The 21,983-nt window shown below is 43.7% G+C and overlaps 2 protein-coding genes across 14 annotated transcripts in view; both read right to left on the bottom strand.

The window, feature by feature from the left end:
- The window catches only part of SHLD1 (shieldin complex subunit 1), a 32,980-nt gene extending 29,541 nt beyond the window's left edge, over nucleotides 1-3,439 (bottom strand). Inside the window, exon 1 of the mRNA XM_055810074.1 lies at nucleotides 3,422-3,439. The gene's annotated coding sequence lies outside the window, so the exon portion shown is untranslated. The remainder of the gene's footprint in view (nucleotides 1-3,421) is intronic.
- CHGB (chromogranin B) overlaps nucleotides 1-21,983 on the bottom strand; it is a 112,051-nt gene that overhangs the window by 52,224 nt on the left and 37,844 nt on the right. For 11 of the 13 annotated variants that reach the window (XM_055810057.1, XM_055810055.1, XM_055810059.1 and 8 more), the window contains one exon: nucleotides 19,974-20,143. In XM_055810057.1, coding sequence (XP_055666032.1) covers nucleotides 19,974-20,143 — 170 coding nt within the window. Of the gene's footprint in view, nucleotides 1-19,973; nucleotides 20,144-20,951; nucleotides 21,062-21,983 lie in introns of all 13 variants that reach the window. The other 2 variants (XM_055810066.1, XM_055810067.1) reach the window with 1 other exon arrangement.

Genomic DNA, 21,983 nt, shown 5'->3' with positions numbered 1-21,983 from the left:
TGCAGATGATTCACATGCGCACACATGCTATTAGACAAGTGCCTCATATAAAATAATAATTAGCAGCAATAACAAACATCCTACCACAAAGCACTTGGTACAGCATGAAATGGATTTTCTCAAGTTATTTTATTTTGCATCTTCTGCTGCCTTCATTATATTTTAATTAAAACTGCATCAGGAGAAAAATTAACCTAGGAATAACCTCATTAGACATCCAGAGAAGCAGCAATGTAGAGCAATGTTAAATTCAGCTGGGACTGCAGATGGTAGCTCTGTAAATCAGGTTCTGCTTCAATCCAGCATTTCCACCCCTTCAAGAAATCGGTACTGAATTATAAGATACCACAAAACCAATCTCACTTGTGCTGCGCCATGACCAGAAGCAAAGATGACTTATTTCTCTGCAGTCTTTATAGATTGTAAGTGCTTAAATCATTACATTCAGAATAAGTTTGTTTTATGAACAGTAGAGAAGGACTTGGGGCTAGGTACTGGGTCAGCATCTTAAAGGTGAGTATTCCTTAGGTCTATACAAGTTACTGTATTTTTGATGTACAATATCTGTGTGTTACCCATTAACAATGTAAAATACCACTGTAAAATTTATTCGTGCACAAATATAACCTATATGAACCCAAAAAAATTTGTCCCCTCCTCCAACTCTGCATTGCCTGCTTCTCTATCCCAACAACCACCTCCTGCTTCTGCGTTTGGACAGGTTATCCAAGGATTTATTTTCAAGTAACTACTTAAGAGGTACAGACTACTGAAGGCAAGAGTTGTATACATTAAAGCATTGGTGTCAGCTTTGCCACCCATGCAAGCCCCATCCAAGCACAGAAACCTGCCCTTTAACAGCTAAACAGCAATTACAGCTATAAATCCGATCATTTGATCTAGCACATTCCAATCAAATCTGTTGTTATCTCAAACCCTTCGAGCCCCATGCTGGGTGCCAAAAAAGGCTGTTGTGGTTTAGCACTGGCCAGCAACTAAGCACCACACAGTTGCTTGCTCGCTTCCTCCCAGGTGGGATGGGGGAGAGAATCAGAAGAGTAAAAGTGAGAAAACTCGTGGGCTGAGATAAAGACACTTCAGCAGGTAAAGCAAAAGCTGCGTGTGCAAGCAAAGCAAACCAAGGAATTCATTCACTACTTCCCGTGGGCAGGCAGGTGCTCAGCCACCCCCAGGACAGCAGGGCTCCAGCGCGCGTAACGGGGACTTGGGCAGACAAACACCATCGCTCTGAACTTCCTCCCCTTCCTTCTTCCCCCAGCTCCATACAGAGCATGATGCCATATGGTATGGAACACCCCTTGGGTCAGTGGGGTCAGCTGTCCTGTCTGTGTCCCCTCCCAGCTCCTTGTGCCCCCCAGCCTGCTCCCTGGTGGAGTGGGGTGAGGGGCAGAAAAGCCCTTGGCTCTGTGTAAGGGATGCTCAGCAGTAAGGAAAACATCCCTGTTATCAACACTCTTTTCAGCACAAATCCAAAACATCGCCCCATACCAGCTGCTGTGAAGAAATAAACTCCATCCTAGCCAAAACCAGCACAACACATTAAAACACTGGTCTCACTCTTTTCTAAAGGGGAAAGGAAGGAGGTGTCGGGCAGGATCAGACCAGAAGTATACTTGGTCTAGTATGGCCCCTCCACTTGTGGTCTGTTCTAGGTGGCAACAGGGAAATATAGTAATGGAGATATATAGGTGTGATCTGACACTTGAAATTAGGCAGTGATTAGTACGAGCCCTGAAACACCGCCCCATGTATCCAATATCTCAGCAATGCTTGTGTCAGCAAGAACTATTGGCTTAGCTTGTTCTCATTACCCAAATCAGTGCATAATCCCCTTTCTTAATACCGCTAAGCTCTCAGCCTCAATAATTTCCTGCAGCACTGAGTTTTATAATCTTATTACCTGCTGTGTAAAGAAATGCTTGCCTTTGATACTACCACCTTTCCTTTTCCTCATCTTCCAACACGTACAGAACCAACATTCAGATTCCTCTCTACATCATCATTATTTTCTGGATTTAACTTTTTTAAAAAAAAATAAATACCAAGTTTTGCATAATTCTTTGAGATAGAAGTACACATATAAAACGGACCACTGTGGAAGTATCAAAGTCCCCGTTCATCTATAAGACATTATAGTCCACTTGTCTGCTTTCCTATGCTTACTCTTTTCTGGTTCATTTCATCTTTTCAGACTGTAAAAACCCCAATTTTTCCTGTCAGGCTTCACAGCCTGTACAAAGTTGAGACCTCCTTTAGTACTAACACGCATCATATTATTACTTAGAGATGTACAAAATAGTCTGTGGGCATTTATGGAAGGTGGGAATGCAAATGTCTTACTTTCTTGACAAACCAAAGTAACTTTTAGAATAAGACCATCTCTACCACACAGTCAGTGCTATCTTTATAAAATAGTCACCTTGCAAAACTCAAGCCACCACTTGCTTCCACCCCTACCCAGGAACAAACATAAACAGAGCACAGCTAGAAATCCCTCAACATGCCGAAAAGAACAGCAAGCAGCACATAGCACAAAATGTCATTTGCTTGCCAGTGCTCATTACGGCAATAAATAAGCAGCTGCCCATACCCTTCACATATACCCTTAGCGTGGAGGTTTGCTGCAAACACAGAAGCACGGCTCAGCCTGACAGCATTCCATCTGTCTGTGGAGGAGATTTTATAGGAATATATACGTGCATGTGTAAGCCAGCCACAGGGCTCAGCTACTATGAAATTTACATCACACCAAGAAGGAAGAGGGGTGGGGTGAAGGGTTGTTAAACTCATGAAATGAAGGAAGAAATCAAACACAGGAGGGCTCCAGGATAAAACTTAATGTACTATGAGCCACACTGATGCTGAATCACTAGTCTATGCTGTTTTGTTTAGAAAAATATTGTGGATGATGAAAGTGTGCTCTATTTTATACTCTCAGTCTGCTACTAAAGGGTTATGAGTCACTATTTTTTGTGCTTTTACGCTGCAGCCTCATCAGCTGCACACCAATGAGGTCAGCAAAGCGAAACAGAGAAACAGGCAAAAAAATTGAGGCCTGAATTAAAACACACAGAGAACTAATTTAAATTCAGTGCCAGATTCCCCACTTACATCATTTATTTTTTTGATAGATGCCTGAGCTGGGAGGCTTTAGAAATATTTCATCTGGACCCAATCCATGCAGTGTAGTACAAGCCAGATGTTACAGAGGGGAAGCAAGGAGACACTGAGAGCATGTGAATGCAAAGGCAGGTACTAAATAACTACACAAAAAACCAGGAAAAAACTCCACAATGATCCCCACAATCCTGTGATTAATCCAGGCCACATCACTGCAGAGAGCAGGGACCTCCAGCCAGAAGACAGTAATGGCTGTCCAGGCAGTAGCACTATGACCTACCTTGTCACAGAGCGAAGGCGCATCCCCTGAAATGCTCCAGGCACTGGATCCACCATAAGCTCTATTTATGCCCAGGAAACAGGCATCCCTGCCCACAGCCTTCTGCTCAGCTCTTACTCCAAATCTGCCATGGCAAAGTTGGGTGGGAACAAGTTGCATCCTTTCACAGCACTAAGCTGGCCTCTACACTAAGCAGAGTCCTGGGAGCACAGCAAGGAATGCAGCTTCTCATTTCAATGCCACCAGCATCCCTTTTTTTCTCCTCCTTCCTGCCACCAGCCACAGAGGATTCCCTGAGATATGTTTCTCTGTTGCCAATTCACACCAGTACCTAAAGAAGCTTCAAGTCAGGGAATAAATTCAAAAGCAGTAAGAGACCACGGCAATCTGGGCAGACATATCTTGTTTTCTCTTGCTGCACTTCAACGACAACTGTCAGGACAGTGCCTTTTGGGTCCAATAAACTGTAGATCATTTTTATACCATGTAATCACACTGTACGTCTGAAAAAAGGTTTGAATGATAGCGAGGGAAGCGTAGTGAAAGCCACCCAGTGAAAAGGAGGAACTCAGGCTGCACATAAATGATCACTGATGTAAAAGATGCCCAAAAGCATATGAACTTCATACACAGAATTTAGGTCTCTGAGGGTTCTCCAAGGTGTTTTGTGTAACAGGACAGGTGAATCTGACAAATTACAAGGCAAACCCCCTACATTTAGAATCAGACTGGGGCGGGTGGGGGGAAAAGTAAAACTCTTGCTGATAGAATAATGAAGAAACAACCTTCATTATGGTATGAGTTCACTGCTTAGGCCATGGAGGTACTTCATACAGGCTCATACACCTTATCTCAGAGACATTCAGACATCCTCAAGGATAGTGGTATTTCAGCACCCAGTGCTCTGGCACATGTTGCTTACATAAGCTATCCCTGTTAATTGGTAATAAAAACATTCTCTGATTATTTACATAAGCAGCTCCAGGGGGCAGTTTGCTATCTCAGCAGTAACTATGATGAATTACACAAAAGCACCATCAGAGTCAGAGGAACACTCCTGTACAAACATGCTCCAACATGTGGCATGATGCACACCACTGTCTTTCCATGGACTGCACCACAGGGCAAAGCTGCTCAGTGCAAGCAGCGTGGGCAGGTGAAACATGAATGCACCAGTGGCATACACTCAAGAAAATCAAGCAGAGATGAAAGCCACTGCCAGTAAACGAGCATATGTAAAAGAACAAACATGGAAACTCAAGGTTTTAAAGAGACTCCATGAGGAACATTTCTTATTTATCCATTGTATCCTCAAGAGTGTCAAATCGCCCTCTAAACTACAAACACTGCTCACAGCTGGACTGGAGGTGATACGCTCCAGAGCACTGATGAAATGTGTAAGCTCAGGGTTTACTGGAAGCTCTGCAGCATCATTACCTGGGTCCTCTGCCTTGAGTACTGCTGCATTTCCAGTCAATGCAGCCATACTGCTTCCCCAAACGCCCATGCTAACCTGGGAGATGACTCCCACACCACCACACTATCAAAGAAATACCCTGGCGGGCTGGGGCAGGATGGCCTCAGCATGGCTTTCCAAACCAATTTGACATTTTTCATTGTTCTGTCCTAGCCAGGCATCCTTCATGATTTAAATTGGGATTTTAAAGCCATTTTCACAGATCTTTACCACCCACACACAAGTGATGGAGCTGACAAGCTGAGACACCAAGCCATGCTCTGCAGACAGCAGGGAAGGGTAACGCTGGTTTTACGTAACAAGGTGATCACAGGCATTTCATGTTTTGCCACTTGCTGGCTCCTCAACACATATCTATACATCTTGGGTCATTTTTGCAGTATCTGCACTACAACAAGACCATAATAGCAAGCAGCAAAGAGCAGTTTTATTATACAGGAAAGCAGCCGGTATCTTGAGATCCCCACACAAAAGAATCTAACATTGACGAAAAGATGCCATGAACGGGTAACATGTACGGGTAACAGGAACAGTCACACTTCTATACCAGTTTCCCCACTTATTTCAGTTACTTAAGGATTCATGGCATGTACTTTCATTTTTCTTCAAGAAAAAAAGTATTTTGTGGACATGTTTCAACTGTACAGCAGTTCTTGCACTCCAAAGTGACTGGAAACATTGATGCATACACCAGCATGTTTCACAGCTGGGTGACTATTATTTTAGCACTTTTGTTATAAAAACGCATACCCTGGCTTACAGGCCTCATGACTGCTTTGTAGCTTCTCCTCTCCAGCTGCAAAGGAAAACTGGAGTTTCCCTGAAATTGTTTTCTGCAGAAGATGCTTCCCTTCCTTAAAAGCAGAACAAAAAATGGGACAAATTTCACCTACAGCAGGGTCTGCAGGAGCTATATAGTCCAACCTCTTTGCACGCCCATTCTCCTCTGAGTTCTTTGCCCCTTGTGTAACTCTCATGTTGTGAATCCTTTAATATAATTAGCTTGATTTCAAAGCTAAAAATACATCCTAGAGATTTGCTGGACTTTGGTTTGATGTTTTCTTTTTTTATAAAAAGGAAACCAAATCTTTTTCTCCATATTAGTAGAGAAGGTGAACTTTTTTTGTCTCTAAAATGTTTCAAACATAGGGCACTCACTGCTCAGACATACATTGAAGTGTGGTTCATAGTATCCTTGTTTAGACATATACTAGCATGAAAAACCCAGCCCAGCATTTACAGAAACACAGCAGTAGAAGAGGGATGGAGCACTTGCTGGATTTCACATCAGGAAGAAGAGATGAAGGGAATCAGACGTTCAGTCTGCAGTGGGGAAGGGGCAGCTCCTAATCCAGCACAAGAGTGGATTTAGAAGGGTGCATTCATCTCCGGGACCCACTCTCAGCTGTCACAGCCTCCATACATCAGATCATGGGGCAATCCTATAAAAGCTTTGGTGCTGTGAAGAAGGGTGACTATGAAATCCTCTGCTATGGTTCTCTGAAGAGGGATTCTCAAAGTTGGGACACAACACAGCCAAGTCTGTCTTCCTGCATCACGGCCTTCCTCCAGACTCTGCAAAGAAGCCTGGGAGAAAAAACGGTGTATCCTGATGCACACAAGTGGCACCCAAATCACTGCTACATCAGGAAAGCAGAGCACATTCTCCCAGCTCTCTGCACTTTGCTTAGTGAAATACTTTTTGGATACCTGGATCCAAACAACATGAACACACTAATGAACAGTCACCTCTCAATGGTAAGAAGTAAAGCTATGGAAGGTTATCTAGGAACTCAGCATACAAAAATGCAATTTGTCTGAAAAAGAGGAACGACAATTAAAATGGTAACCCAAGGTGATGGGTAAAGGGAATGCCACCCAGCTCCCACATATAAAAAAATTCTCTCCATCACCGCCATTGCTATCTGTCTTGCCACACCCTTCCAGCCCCACTATTACATCAGTGACTGTTCCTAGAGCTCCTCAGCTTTGAAATAGTGACAAAATTAATCAAAACCTATTAGCCAGAGATTAAACAACAAAACCCATTTTGTACAGGATTCCTGGCCTCTCCCTTAACCTCACAGACAGTTTAATTTCCTCCTTCCCTTTCCTGAATCCTGCACTTTCATTCAACCCATATCCCTTCTATTGGCACTTTAGCACACTTGCACAGAGCCACAATATTGCTCAAGGGAACGGAGTCAGGCAGTGAAGCAGGTGAGGATCTCTGCAAGAGCAGCCTGTGCTTTCAATTCTAATCATGTGAAAGAAATGGCTCCTGCTGCTTGCTCAAAGCCAGCATCCGAGTGAGAAGCAGGTGGTAAAAACAGTCCCTGGGCAATGAGTCAAAACAGGGGATTTATCTCTCTTCTAAAAATCTAATGGAACTTGAAGAATTTCAGCTACAGTTTTGCACTAAAATAACTGTCACAGGAAAATAAGAATCTCTAATCCCCCTCTCCCTGTGACAGGCCAGAGGCTCATATCGTGGCAGGCCATACTCGACTGCTCTGGAGTGTTCCGTAAATCCCTTGCAGCCATACACAGAAGCATGTAAGAGCACCAACACCACTGTGTGAAACTTGTATCATGAGCACTAGTGCATTTTGGAATTGTGCTCTTGAAGGACTAGACAAGGAATGATAATTACCTGCTGAAATATCATCCTAGGCCAAGGCTTCCATGCTGGCTACCCAGAGACATACCAGATGCCATACAGACGGGTTAACAATGCCTTTCCCTGAAGATTCTGGGGCCCAAATAAAGACAATTTATAGACAAATTTGTTTCAGATGGGAGCTTAGTGTAGTGAAGGCAACCACCCTAAGCGGACCTTTGTTTTACAGAAGACTATCAACTTCAGTAAACACTCTGCTCCCTTCAGCAACATCAGTTGACTGCCGACATCTGGCATGCAGTTGCTTCACGACAGATCCACCTCCACTGATGACTCTGAGGGGTGAGGAGCAGAGCTAATGCTTTTGAAAAAGCTGAGTAGGGATACAAAAGAAAGCTCAAAGCACAGAAGAAACTTCACACTACACACACACACACACTAAAAATCTATTTACGGAACAGGGAAGCCCAGGGAAGCACCCATTAAGGAGGGACCCAAAGCAAGGATCAGCTTTTCATGTATTTTGCAGCTTTACAGAGCCAGTAGCATCTGGCTACCCAAAAACACCCCTATCCTGACCTGGCATCAGCCTGCATCTTGGTCACTAAGAATTCCTGATGAGGTCTTGTACTACCGTATACATTCTTATTTGTGCCCATAACATTTAATGGCATCATGGTGGTTACAAATGATGACTGAGAGGCACAGGCTTTATAGAGCCTAAACTTGTCTATCATTCCCCTGTAAAACACATACTTGAATGGTTACTATTCCCAGTCCACAATTTTCCATCTCAAAGGAGTCCACACCCGTACTTCAGAGGATGGAAAATGATTCACAAAGAATTGAACAAAGTCTAGTTCTCTGACATTTATTTACAGGATTTAATTCCTTCTTATTTAAACAGTTAATGCTTGCTAACTGGCCTGGTAAGATAAAACAGCATTGGCACAAGTATGTACAAAATTGCCTCACAGCCACCTTAGGAACAATTACCATAATGACATTACTGCAGCCTGAATTAGATTAGGCCACAGCAGTGGACAAACACTGATAGCTATGATGAGAGGAATAAAAGCCAATATTGGAATGACAGTTAAAGATAAGGAAGAAATGGCCCACAGGGCCTTTTTACAGCACAGCCTCAGGGCAAGGCGAGATTACAAGTGCCCAGTCCCACTGTCTGGCACACTGCTCCACATGCCTGTTATGGGTCCCACTGTCTGGCACTGATGTGCACCCATAGTGTGGCTGTTACTGCCCGCAAACAAACTGGGCCCCTCTCACCAGACACTAGTAAAAGATCAATGATATCTCAAATAGATATATATTGCTTCTATATGCCAAGTGTGCACTTTTTAGAGCTTTATGATACTCTACAGCTAGCAGCCAGACTGCTGTCATCAATGTGAAGTATTCATAGCTGGTAATCTCCAGCAGATGGAGCTTTAAGAAAAGCTACAAATGCATTTGTTAAAATAATGAAATTAGCTATATGGCATCTTGAAAGCAGGCACGAGCTTTTGCGCAGCCTCCTTTTTGAAATGAATGCCAATAACGGTTTGTTATAATGACATTTTATACAGATACACAGATTCCCCTCCTTGCTCAACATTGAGTAAATCCCTGGACTGGCTACTTAAGTAGGATCACATTTATTTTCCTGGACCTGACTCATAGGCCTGTCTGACCTTTTTAAATCACTAAAACACTGTCTTCACATTTTAGTTTTGCCATTTCAAGTCTAAGTCAAACCTTTGAGCCTTATAACCAGGAAGGACTGGAAAACCACCTTTGCAAATACAATGACTACAAGCACATCAAACATCAAAGGCAGATGCAGAGCAAACATTTCATTGAAAACTATGCCAGAAGGGTTTTGGAAGCGAAGCCAATAAAACCCATGAAGTTTCCTGAAATAAAAGTCCAGCAATAACAGTTGTTTTAGGGATCACGCTGAAGACTTAGCACACAGCACAGGGTGGGAGGACAGCATTTAAGACTTCTAGTTTTTAACTACAGGCTTACAGAGTAAATATTTTCATGCTGTTTCAAGGGCCATCTACTGAAAGGAGCATATACTTTTCGGGACAAAAAGAATGACATTGCCCAGAATGCACAACAGGTAGGTGGCTCTATGTGGACAATGGAGACGGGGCGGGGGGCAGTGGGGAGGGAAACACCACCACAATTTTCACGGAACAGAAGACAAGGCAGTGAAAGTGCAAAAGCAAGGAATATTACAAGGGAAGGAAATAAGAGAACAAGCATGTGAACAGATTGAAGTGACCAGCAAAAGACAACTTTGACTTACCTGCAGGGATCCTAGACTTCTATTACTAGGTAGTAAGAGACCTTTCAAGAGAGCACCTTTTCAAGACCACTGTACTAGCCCAGGCATAGTTCAGTGCCCAGCAAGGAAAGACTTCCCCTCCTCCAATACAGGTACCAAATCGGGTAGAAAAAGAAAAAAATCTAGCAAAACAATGCACAAAGAACTAAAAGCAAGGACAGACTGCTCTGTGACATATTTGCAAATGAGAAGCCTGAAGCGTTTAAGAGGAATCTCTATGAACTGAATGGCACCTGAAAAAATACAATAATCCCACAAATTTTTGCTCACAGGAAAACAAAACCTCACTAAAAATCTTTTAGCAATGTAAGGGATGCAGCAGCATACATTCAGTTTGTAAGCCCTGCTACATATAAGCACGTTTGGCAACTCTATATCCAGGCTCTAGATCATATAATGCACCACAGCAACTCTGCATCATCTTGACAACATATGGATTTTACATTAAAAATGGAAAATAATCTAAAGTTATGAGCTACCTCAGAAACATGTCTTATTCTCAATGGTGAACGGGACAAGTGTGTTCTCTGATTTATGGCCTAATGGTTCCATTGGGAGTATTTACTGTTCCTCACTCTGAACCTTGCTTCACCTTCTCTGACCAAACAAGGACTAAATAAACATCTTTCAAAAGTTTAAAACAGGTTCTTTGTACCTAGGTCACAAAACTCCAAGGTGCTGCTGGGCTTTGCTATTACAGAAGGCAGCTAGAGACTACTGTCCTCTGTGTAGTAGACAGCTATGGAGCACAGCATGGTCGCTGCCCCACAGAGATCATCAACCATGCAAATGAGACACACAGAGCCCACAGGTGCAAAAAATACAGACCACAGCAGGGAAAAGCCATGCCCAAGGTAACAGAGCAGACCTACAGCAGTCAGTGTGACTGATTTGACAAGAAAAAGGACTGTAAAATGTGGGAAAAGAGCTGAATTTGGCTTTGAACAAACACATTCAGTCTTGCATGTGTGGCATATTTGTTTGCCTCAGCTCATTAACTGGTATAGAAATCCTAGGTATATCATCACCCTTTAAATACATGGCAACATCTTTGCAGAATGGTCATTTCAGAAAAAGAAAAAGACCACTCCTCTGGAAGTCTGGTTCAGACCACACATCTTATCCATTCTTTGCTATCAGATTTCACTTGAACTACATCCTGGGTAAGCAGCTGGCAAACAGCCACATGGTCTCCCCTCTTCCCCATCAGGACTTAACATTAAATACTAGAACACAGATATGTTTTGCTAGCTTGAAGAAATGTATCAATGCAATACACAGAAAAGTTTTCATTCCTGCAGGAAGCCGAAAAGCCAATCCCCTGGACAGTCAGGAGAAGCACAGTCACTCAGATCTTTGCAGGGCTATGCTCTACAGACACAAACCAGCATTAGCTGGCATCAGCCAGGAGCTCTGTGTCAGTCCCTACCTGTAAAAGTTACTGCCAAGTACCAGAAACAAAAACTTCATCTCTGTCATGCTTCATTAGAGTTGGAGAAGCTCTAAGTCCAGCACCACCAACACATGCACACATACAACATTAAAAAGAAATCCCAAACCAGCCACCCCCATGACCTGCCACAGATATTTAGTCTGTTGCACTTACTAACAAAAGGTGACTCATTAAGCAATGGCAATTTGTTACAAGGTCAGGCCCACTCCCAAAGTTACCATGCGGATGAGCCACTAGCTCCTAGCTCTACAGCAATCATGCAGCAGTTCCCAGTACGAGGCCACAGCATCCAGTTACAAATTTGACAGGCAACTGCTTAGGACTGTCTCTACAGAGAAAACAAAACTCCTACCAACATTTAGAATAACTTAGAAACATTTAGAAGCTTGGAACGATTTAGAAATCACTTCACCGCGTGAAGTTTGATGTGAGCCTCCCAAATTGGAAACCAACCCATTCTGTTTCTGCCTCTACACAGAGAGGCTGGCAAGGGTTTAACTAGCCTATACACTCAATTAAAAGCAACGAATTAAAGGAAACAACGGTAATGGTCCCTCAAAGTCACCCTGAAATATACAAATACCAACTTCTGTGTTGTGCCAGCACTTTTTAAGGATTCGGAGATAACATGCACAACACGTACTATGCTTCTTTCCATGCTGAAAAGCTTGGTAATTAGATTGGTGGATACAGCTGAAACTGTATGCCTAATGAGAGTGAACCTAGCAAATCCTCTTTTTCTGCGAAAAAAATATGAGCTGGGTAGCAGAAGAAAGCTCAGTCTGAGCAGAATATGCAACTCCAAACAAGTCAATACAAACCCTCAGACTACAGCATGCAGTTGCACTGCACAGTTGTTCCCTAGCACCTCCAAGAGACAAATTACGAAGCTCTCTTACACACAGAACCGCAGAATCCCATCAGACAACTTCAGTGCATAAGCACAACTCCTTCTCTTTGTTACTGAAGCATTTCCTCTGGACTTGATTTCTAATGATCAATGGTTTAGTATGAACTATTCACTTCCACAGAACACAGAGGTACTCTGAAGCATTGAAGTCTGAAAGGCAAGTCACATGTTGCAGTTTTTCCCTTATTAAGTATAGTGCTCTAATTCTTAAAATGGGATTAGTTCTCTTCCTCAGATTGTGAAGAATAAACCACTGTCTTTTTCTCTTCCAGGATTTATTTTTGGGTGTTGCTTTATGTAACACATTCCTGAAAAATTAACTTACAAAAGATGCAAGACCTTCAGCAATTCAGTGGTGCCAAGCAGTGCTGAGTGCTTTATTTTTTGTGTCACGCGGTTTCCCTGTATTCCTCTTATGTAAAATAGCATGCATTTCACTTTGCAGCTTCATTGAATATTCAACACAACTGAGCCACAAAGAGATGCCTGGGAAGGTAATGTTGCCACTCTCACCACAGCCATGCAGTTACCTGACCCAAGGGCCTGCCTATGACTTCAGCAGAGCTGCATAAATTCAAGTCCACTGAGCATCTGCCTCACTGGATCACAACATCTTTACAAAATTATTAGCATTTGGAACAATTCACCTTTTTTTTCCTCTTGAGAAGACTAAAGTATTATGAAAAATCTAGTATTTGGATCATATTTGAGAGTGTACTTGGTTAAAAATCATCAATAAAAAAAAAATACACATTCGCTTCAAAATAGGTGCTTCTTCTCTTTGCATAAGCTAAACAAATAACCTGCCTTGACAAATAACTGGATGTTTATACCAGTATCAGGGACAAAAGAGAAAGCTGCTAAAAACAGAACTTTTGGAAAGGCTGCAAAAAATGACAGTTGCACACAAAAAAAGGTTAATAACCAAGCTTTAAAGAGTCTTTATTTCTGTAACAAAATCAGATACCAGCACAGCTGTAATTCTAACAGGTAGAAGTAGGAAGGCTATTCCCAGACAATAACAAGAACATCTCAAGTTGGAAGGGACCAACAAGGATCATCGGCTTCAACTCCCTGCTCCTCACAGGACACCTAGAACTAAACCATCTGACTCAGAGCGTCGCCCCAACAATCCTTGAACTCTGTCAGGCTTGGTGCCATGACCACTTCTGTGGGGAGCCTGTTCAGTGACCTACCGCCCTCTCGGTGAAGAACCTTTCCCTAACATCCAGTCTGCACTTCCCCTGACGCAGCTTCATTCCATTCTGTGCCCTGTTGTGGTCACCAGAGAGAGGAGCTCAGCACTGTCCCCTCTGCAGCCTCCCTTGAGGCAGGTGCAGACTGCGATGAGAGCACCTCTCAGCCTCCTCTTCTCCAAGCTGAAAAAAGTGACCTCAGCTGCTCCGGCTCCGAAGTCTCACCCTTGAGACCTTTCACCATCCTGGTAACCCTCCTCTGGGCACACTGGAGTGCTTTGATGTCCTTCTTATGCTGAGGCCCCCAAACCTGCACCAACAGTCGAGGTGGGGCCACACCACTGTGGTGCACCCCAGCACACCGCTGGCCCCTTTGGCTGCCAGGGCACACTCCTGACTCACTCAGCTTGCCGTCAGCCCAGAACCCCAGGTCTCCTCCTGTGGGGCTGCTCTCCAGAGAGCCTCTGTTTTATGCATTTTAAGAACTCAGAGAACTGAAGAAACTAATCTGTTCTGACAAGCTCTGCATTATATCTGACTGAGTCATTCTTTGCAAATTCATGAGCTGAAAAATGTAGCCCTTTACCTTACTCATATTTGTTGTGACACAGGCCTGATTTTTATGTTTTTCTTATTTATAAGGATTATATGAATAGTCTAGATGGACTATTTTAAATCAATGGATTATTTAGACACTGTTCACTTTAATTGCTGTTCATCACTTGTGATCTGTGGTTAATTAATTACTTGAGTGTTTAAGCATTGTTTCTGTATTCTGACTGGATGCCTGAAACTTCTGAGAACAGGAAAATACTTCATCAACAGGCAACATAAGTCACCTTATGCCAAGATCCACGCAGTAAACAATGAGCAGCCAACACTCCTCAGAAGTATTCCCAAACCAGCTTTGGGGATTTTTTAGCATCATTTCTCAAAAGCAGTAAACTGACACAGGACTGAGCTCAGTACAGTGATATACATCCCCACCACCAGGTGACGAAAAATAAAAATCACCAGCCCTCCAAGTTCCAAGCATGCAAGCCTGGCGGGATCAGAAAGGGTAACATTGCTCACTAGAGGGCAGCAGGAAACAAACCAAAACCAGTACAAATCCACCGATTCCCACAATAGCAGCCGTGCTCTTCATCAAGGCCAAGGCAGTAAAGCACAGGTCACCTGCCTTAAAAAAACAATTAGTTCTCACTGTGTTTGGGATCACGCTTCAAACTGAGGTGGGTTTGCAAGTAGGAGAGCATGTTCACTTTCTGCAATTGAAGGAGACCGTAACAGCACAAATCACCTTGGTAGAGCACCCTCCCCTTCACCTCCTCATTGAGCCAAAAAGTAAAATATTCTTAAGGTGATCTTTTTGGTACTATCAAAAGTTTCAGTACCTAACCACAGCTGCCTGGAGTGCAAGTAGAAGTCCTTTTTAGCTCAGCTTTGGCTCAGTCTGAAATATCATGCATGTTCTGGATTTACAAAATTACATAGACCTCTTAAATAAGACTATATATAAAGGTCTTTAGCCTTCAGGTTGTCTTCAGTATGGCCGGACAAAAAGCCACTTTGGAAATTCTGCAACTTTTGGTAGCAGTGGTAGCTCAGACAGCCAAGGTATAATTTCTATACACTGAGTTCAGGGCTAAATTGAATCTCCAAGTGCCCACCAAGCACCACCTCTGAAAGGTTGTGGCTGACATGGTAAGTACAGCCTGTACCCTTCATTTTCAGCTTCTACGCCAGCACTTGTTCACAACTCCCATACAGAAAATGTACGAACCACGCCAGGCTTCTTCAGTAAACATGACCCATTTCTGCAGAAGAGATTAAGCAACTCTTGACAGCCAAGCGGACGTGGTAAACAGCAAAAAGCATTTAAGGACAAGCCAGAACACATGCACCAACATTAGCGTGACTCTGCAGTTGCTAATAAAAGACATAGCGACCCACTGCAAAATTGTATGTATGTAAATTCACTGGGTATGTGTAGCATTTTCTTCAGCAGAATCCCAATTGCCTATAGAACTGAAAGCTGTGTTAACAGGCTAGAAATCTCAGCTTTGTTTAACATAAATGCTTGGTTGACTGAAAATCCAGAAAGTGCCTGCAACAGTCCAAAAATTGTGATAGCTTTTATCTTTAAACTGGGTTAATCTTGTGATCAGATGTCCTCTTGATTTGAGCGGCATTGTCAGCAGCAGTGCCATAGCCCAGACTCACCGCTTTGCCTGCAGCCAGTGAGTCTCCACTGAAATGGTTTGGCTCCATCTCCCACAAGTTCTCACAACTTGTTCAAATGGGCTATTTTTGAAGAAAGTCTACAAAATCCACAACTGATCAAAAAGAACCTACAGCCTGGGTCCCCACAAGGGAAAAGCAATTAATACTCTAACACTACTTTTTCCAGAAATTACTGTTCTGGAAAGACTGTAACCGCATATGAAAGACTGGACACATTGCACACTGCTGCACCTTGGCATATACCTGTCTTGCTTCCAGAAAGAGCAGCTGTCCCCATCTCATCCACACAAATATTCACGTGGCTGCCCAGCAAGTTTCCTGGGCCAGTTCCCTGAGCTGACTCTCACGTGGCCACCCGGGTACCAGTGCTAAGGATGGAGTAGGAATAAAGAGGCACGATCAGGGGCAGCCTGGGACTCTTGCTGCATTAGAGAGGTCAAGGCAGTCCATGGAAAATAACCAAAGGTAAGCCTGGGCTCAAACCTGAAGCAAACTGCAGGAACACAAAGAGTGCCTTTGGAAAGGCAACTAAAGGTTGAACACCTCTATCCTTCCAAACTGGCTTGTGTTACTGAATTCTTTTTAAAAGCTAGCCAGCTTTTAGATACACACAGGCCTCTCCAATAACACAGTGAACTCTGTCTTCCTTTACCACCCCATCTCTCCACCATCATCCTTCCTCTGCTACTGCCATTCTTCATTTTCTTTGTTCCTGTGACACTGTTTTCTGTGTACCTTCTCTTCCACTGGGGGACTCTGTCTACCCATCCATTCTCCTAAGGACACAGCTTTTTAACTACTTTTCATTACAAAGACTAAGCGATTAAGGGAGAAACTACAGGACAAACAAGGAGACCCACCCTCCCAAGATTGCTAGCCCCATGGAATGACCACGAAGACAAATGCGGCTGAGCTCTGCCATGCTTCAGACGGGCATGGTGCCATGGCCCAGCTCAACGCTGCCTCCAAGCTTGGCAGAATCACTCCAGGGCTGCACTGGCAAATCCAGCTCTGCCAGAACACAGATCACAGCCAGAGCCCAGGACCCTGCCTGCTCCAATCCGTAGAGCACATCTGTAACCTATTTTCTAACCCATTCTTAGGCAACAACTTTTCCCGGCCAAGCCTATGTTTCTGCTGTCCCTGGTATGCTCTGGTTCAGTGCCCTACATGAAAAAGCAACGTTGCCAGTGCCTTACTTGATCGGAAACAGCCTTTACTAGCTGCCCTTCAAACACAGATCCAAATAATTTAAGGCCTTCCCACACACACACCTGAGCGCTGCCAAGAAAGAACTTTTGCTGGCAACTTTTCTTAATCCAGAGGAAGTAGTAAGGTGCTGCTGCAGCATTGTGCAGCCGAGTGATGCAGATTAGAAACACTATAAACGAATCATGATTTTTTAAATTATTTTCCAGTATGGAGTAAACAAAAAAAAGGAAGCATACTGAAAGGTTCACTGATCCAAATTAATTTTCTCAGTCTGTCACCACTTAAACCCTTGAATTCACTATGACAATAAGCTAAAAGTATGCATGTCTGTTGCAATAGCAGAACCCTCACTCCCGCACAGACTGTAAACCCACTTATCTATACATAACTTAGACATTTAGTAGTATTCCCACAGGACTACTGTTTTCTTGCCTAGGGATGCCTGTTTTCATGGCTAATGGGTACTATCTCCTGCTATTACAAGTGACAGAGCCTCTCTAGGCTAAGACCTATTACTAGTGACTCAGGTACCGGGAATACCTCCATATCCATTTCCGACTACTGAGGCTCGAATGACATGGTATTTTAGTTAGTCTCAGGCCACTTCATGTGGCAGATGTCAGAAAACACAGCTTGTCCTGTCAGTCTGCTTCTTTCCCAGAGATGTCACATTCCCAGAGACCTAACGCCCTTTTGGAAATGCTTTTGAATCACTAGGGAAGATCCTCACCCCTAACAAAAATCTTTCAAGTTTCATGAGAACACTCATCATGCATCCTGCCCAAGCCCCAGGACGCAATCTTCTGGTAATACTGTGGGGTGCAAGCTATAGCCACCCCGCTCTCCTAAATTATCTTGTATCACAGCAGCAGTTTACAATGTCTCATGAGAAAACAAACAAGCACAGGAGCTTCCTTTGCCAAGATACCTTTGACAGAACTTGCTTGTCCAAGAACACCTGACACAGGCACTGTTTTTAAAACTGTCCTCCTGCCTCCTCTGCCACACTGACCAAACTCAATGGCTTAGAAAGAGAGTTTAAGCGAGTACGTATATTGGTTTGATGCTGTTAAATGGAGAAAGGAACCAGGAAGTTCAGAGCCTGAATTGGGTCTGATGTGATACTTGGTTATTTCACTCGCAGGAGTAAGGAACCGCTTTACATTATGCATCCCACAGTTACTGCCAAGTGGTTTCATTTGCGAGGGCTCTCTAAAATAAGCGAAGAAGGAGAGGGTTCATAGGCCTGATCTGCCCTCCCAGCCACCTGAAATCCCCACTGACACCAGAGGGTATTGGAGACAGCAAGGAGGCAGGACCTCGGCCTCTCAGCTTACCTTGGTACTGAGGTTCAGCTACATACTTCACACATGCACAGTAAACCACTTGCCCAATGCTGTCATTTCAGTTTAGAGCTGCCTGTCTTCACTTCCACATACGTCACTGCTGCTATGCCTCAGACCAGTCTTACGACTGCTGAGCAGTCATGCACTTCTGTGTATCCCATTCATCAGACCAATCAAGCTCAGTTGCCCTGAGCCACACTAAATGGCGTTTGAGCAACTGAGCTACCATTACACACATTGCAGGAACCGCCTCACAGCTCCCAGAATTTATTCCTACCTGCCTGTGACACAGGACTTGTGAAATCTGAGTAGACAAATGCTTTTCCAGCCTTTGAAGTTAGAGGAACTTCCCCATCCTCCTCTCCCACGACAGCGGGAAAAGCTTGCTCGGTACATTCCTTGCAGTGGTGGTCAGCACTCAGGCACAAAAAATAAAGCAAAACCTCAAACCAGATACACTATTCCTCTAACGGCAAATGGATCATGGAATGTGATATGTGTCATGGTTTAAACTAGAGGTTACAGTAGAAGATCTGCATTATTAGTAACATAAGACACGTGACTTCCTGGTCTGCACAGGAAAACCAAAGCAAGGATTGGTTTGTGGATGTCATTACAGTTCTGGATGTCCCACAATTAGAGGTTAAGACAACTGCACAGACAAGTAGTCAACATCGACAGAGCTAGATCAGTTGGTAGATCCCCATGCTTACCTGTTTAGCATGCAAAACAGTGGAATTGCGACCAAAAAACTCACACAACAAATTCCAAGTTCCTACTTCTTGGAACCAGGCTGAAGTAAACCACCCAGTGCCAGAGGAAGAAAAGGAGCCAAACTCTAATTTTACACTACTTGAGACTCCAAAGCAACCAGAAATGTCATCAGTGACATTTCACCTGCGCAGGTGCCTCGACAAACTTATCTCCACACGTTATTTGCTGATCAGATTTTATTTTCCCCCCACAATATTAAATATAATTACTACAACCTTCAGTCCAGCCAGTATGAATATATGGCAAGAAGTGTCATTGGGCCCATGCATTTCAATTTCAGACTTCCTGCCATGTATTTACACTGACCGGGCTGAGGGATGTAGTAATCAGAATGTGCCAGCTATCCCTTTATCTTTCCAATACACCATTACTCCTAAGAATACGGAGTAGTGGTCGACCTAAAATGCCACTTCTGCAGGAATCAGTCCTCCTTCAAGTGAGGAAACGGCTGTCTCCCAAGAGCTGAACTGAAGCAGATCTCTTCACACAGGCCATTAGCACAAGCAAACATTCACTGTTACAGTTCTAAAGTAAAGGAATACAGAGGCCACATCCCTAGCTCATGCTTGGGAGATACATGATGAGCACATGAAGAACATAAGGAAAAGTTTAAAAACATTTTTTACTGACTATGGCAATTTGAGACAGTATTTCCTACTAAAGTCTGGTGGATTGCTCTGTGGGTTAGTTCAAGTAACTCTCTTCCTCTGAGAACACACTAAACAGGAAGAAACAGCGTTGTCAAAACATTAGCAGCTGATGGTATCCTCTTAGTTCCTGGGCCTCATCGATTCAGTTCACACGGAATCTGTGAAGCTGGAACAGACCGTAGCTCTGGTAAACTGTGCTTTAAGACATGCAGATGCACCAGCATCAGGCTGTGGTTACTCAGTCAAATGACACACTGCCTAAATAGATAATGCACTGGCTAAAGAAAAAGAGCATGTAAAGAGGCAGAAGCTTTTACCTGTGGGTGGAGAGGGAAAAGTATCCACAGAAAGGAAAAGCTCTTCACTGTTTTCAGAGCTGTGTGAAGGCAGAAAGCACTCTGCTAGATCACAAACAAAGGGTAGGTCCAATACTGTGCTCTCCTCTGAGTTATGACTTGGTGGCATCTCCTTTCCTTCCATGGTCCCACTGCAGAGACACAAATGTAACTGAGCTGAGTTTTTAGAGCATGAAAAACTAAGCAGAAGTTAACACAAATGATCTGACATTTTTGCACTGCTTTATGAGCTGAGAGAAGCTGTTCTAGCATACTTTTACTTCACTTAAGAAAGTAAGAGGAAATTTAAAGGTGTAAAGGAAGAACAACAGCAAAACTCATAGACAACAGGCCTCAGCCCTAAGCAAGATAACTAGAAGTCCACAAGAAATCTAGATTTCTTAGAGACTTCCCAGAAGTACAGATTCAGGCCCCACAACCAGAAAGCTATGAAGTATATTCATTCCCTTCAAGGTATATTATGTGTGCAATTTGAAAGGAAACATGTTCTACAGGGTCCCTTTCTACCAAAGCTTCTAGAAGTCACAAGTTAAACCCCTTTCTCCTGGCTCTGTTCATGAAGTTCATCATGCTCACTAGCAGAAGGAAGAAGCATCTTGGTAATTTGGTAATCTCAGTCTCACAGGGATGGCAAGGATTTCCTGTGTGGGCAGCTGTGTTCTATACCCTGTGCACAGCACCCTGGTAAGCTGCGGTTGAAGCATCCCCATATCCTGACATCCTTCTCTTGAGCTCCCTCAACCAATCCACCACTGCTGAGGGCAGGAACACACAGCAGGGTGGATAGCAGGACAGTGCTGGTGCCACTCAGCTAAACATCTAGGGCCACAGTGGATGGGCAACTCTTTTGGAGAACATGAAACCGAAGTGTTCCAGTCCTACAGCTTCAAGCACAGCCACACAAGTGTCTGGGGCAGAAGAGGAGTGAAAGGCACAAACCTGGGGGGGCAGGAGCTCACAGAAGGACAGATGGAGAGAGCAAACAGGAATCCACGGGCTGAAGCATGATTAGCACTGACTCAGTAACAGGGGTTCTCAAGAAAAGCCATCTGCAAGAAAAGATGCAGAAGAGCCCCAAACACTCTTAATTTTCCCCCGATACCTCAGCCACTAGCTTTTAGTCACCCTGCACAACCCCTTGTGATGCAGCTGAGACTCTCCCCAACAGTAAAGGCTCCGGGCAGAGCGCTGCTGTACACCAGCTCACACCTCCAGCAACACCAGTGAAGGAACACCAGGCTGACCCACTCCTTACTGCAAGGCCTTATGCCAAAAAGACTTTCAAGCAGGAGCTTCACTTCAACACCCACCATGCACTGATGGAGACGGAGTGGGGTAAATGTGAGCTGACATCTTTTCTTCCCTCATTCAAGTAACAGATTTAAGCTTTTCATAAAAAAAAAAACATGGACAGAACAAGAGTGTTTCTTGTGAAATGTGAATTTAGTCCCCAGCTCTTAACAGAGAATCCAGGAGCTTTTGTGCAAGTTTATTCCTTCAACGGTTTTGCCTACTTATATGCAATAAAAAAAAGCAGATTATGGCTGCCCCCTCCACCAGCTCTATCCTTCTGCTATTTTGGTAAAGAGTGGTAGGAGAGGAACCAGATGGAGTGGTTGGGCAACGGCTTGGGACCTTGCAGGCTCACATGTATTTCCTCTTCTGTAAAAGGAAGAAGGCAATACACTCTTATCTCAGGGGTACTATCAGTGAGGAATGTCACAGTCCCAGGGGCCAAAGGAAACCCTAGAAGGGATTAATACTGAAAAATGAAGTAAATACCCCCATGCAGATTGTTTTTTAAGTCAACACCATTCTTTAGGTGCTTCTGTCTTGAGTAAACTTGTAGCTAAGATGCACCTCTGGCCTCTTCACAATGCTAACTCACTAATGAGCAGAGTGGAGATGTTGGCTGTGAGACCAGCTGCTTTGCCTCAGAGTGACAAGCAAGGTCAATGCATTCACAGAAAG

The sequence above is a fragment of the Falco peregrinus genome, chromosome 7, assembly GCF_023634155.1.
Source record: "Falco peregrinus isolate bFalPer1 chromosome 7, bFalPer1.pri, whole genome shotgun sequence".
NCBI lineage: Eukaryota > Metazoa > Chordata > Aves > Falconiformes > Falconidae > Falco > Falco peregrinus.
Note: the sequence above shows the minus strand (reverse complement) of the source record. Positions and strands in the feature narration are given on the sequence as shown.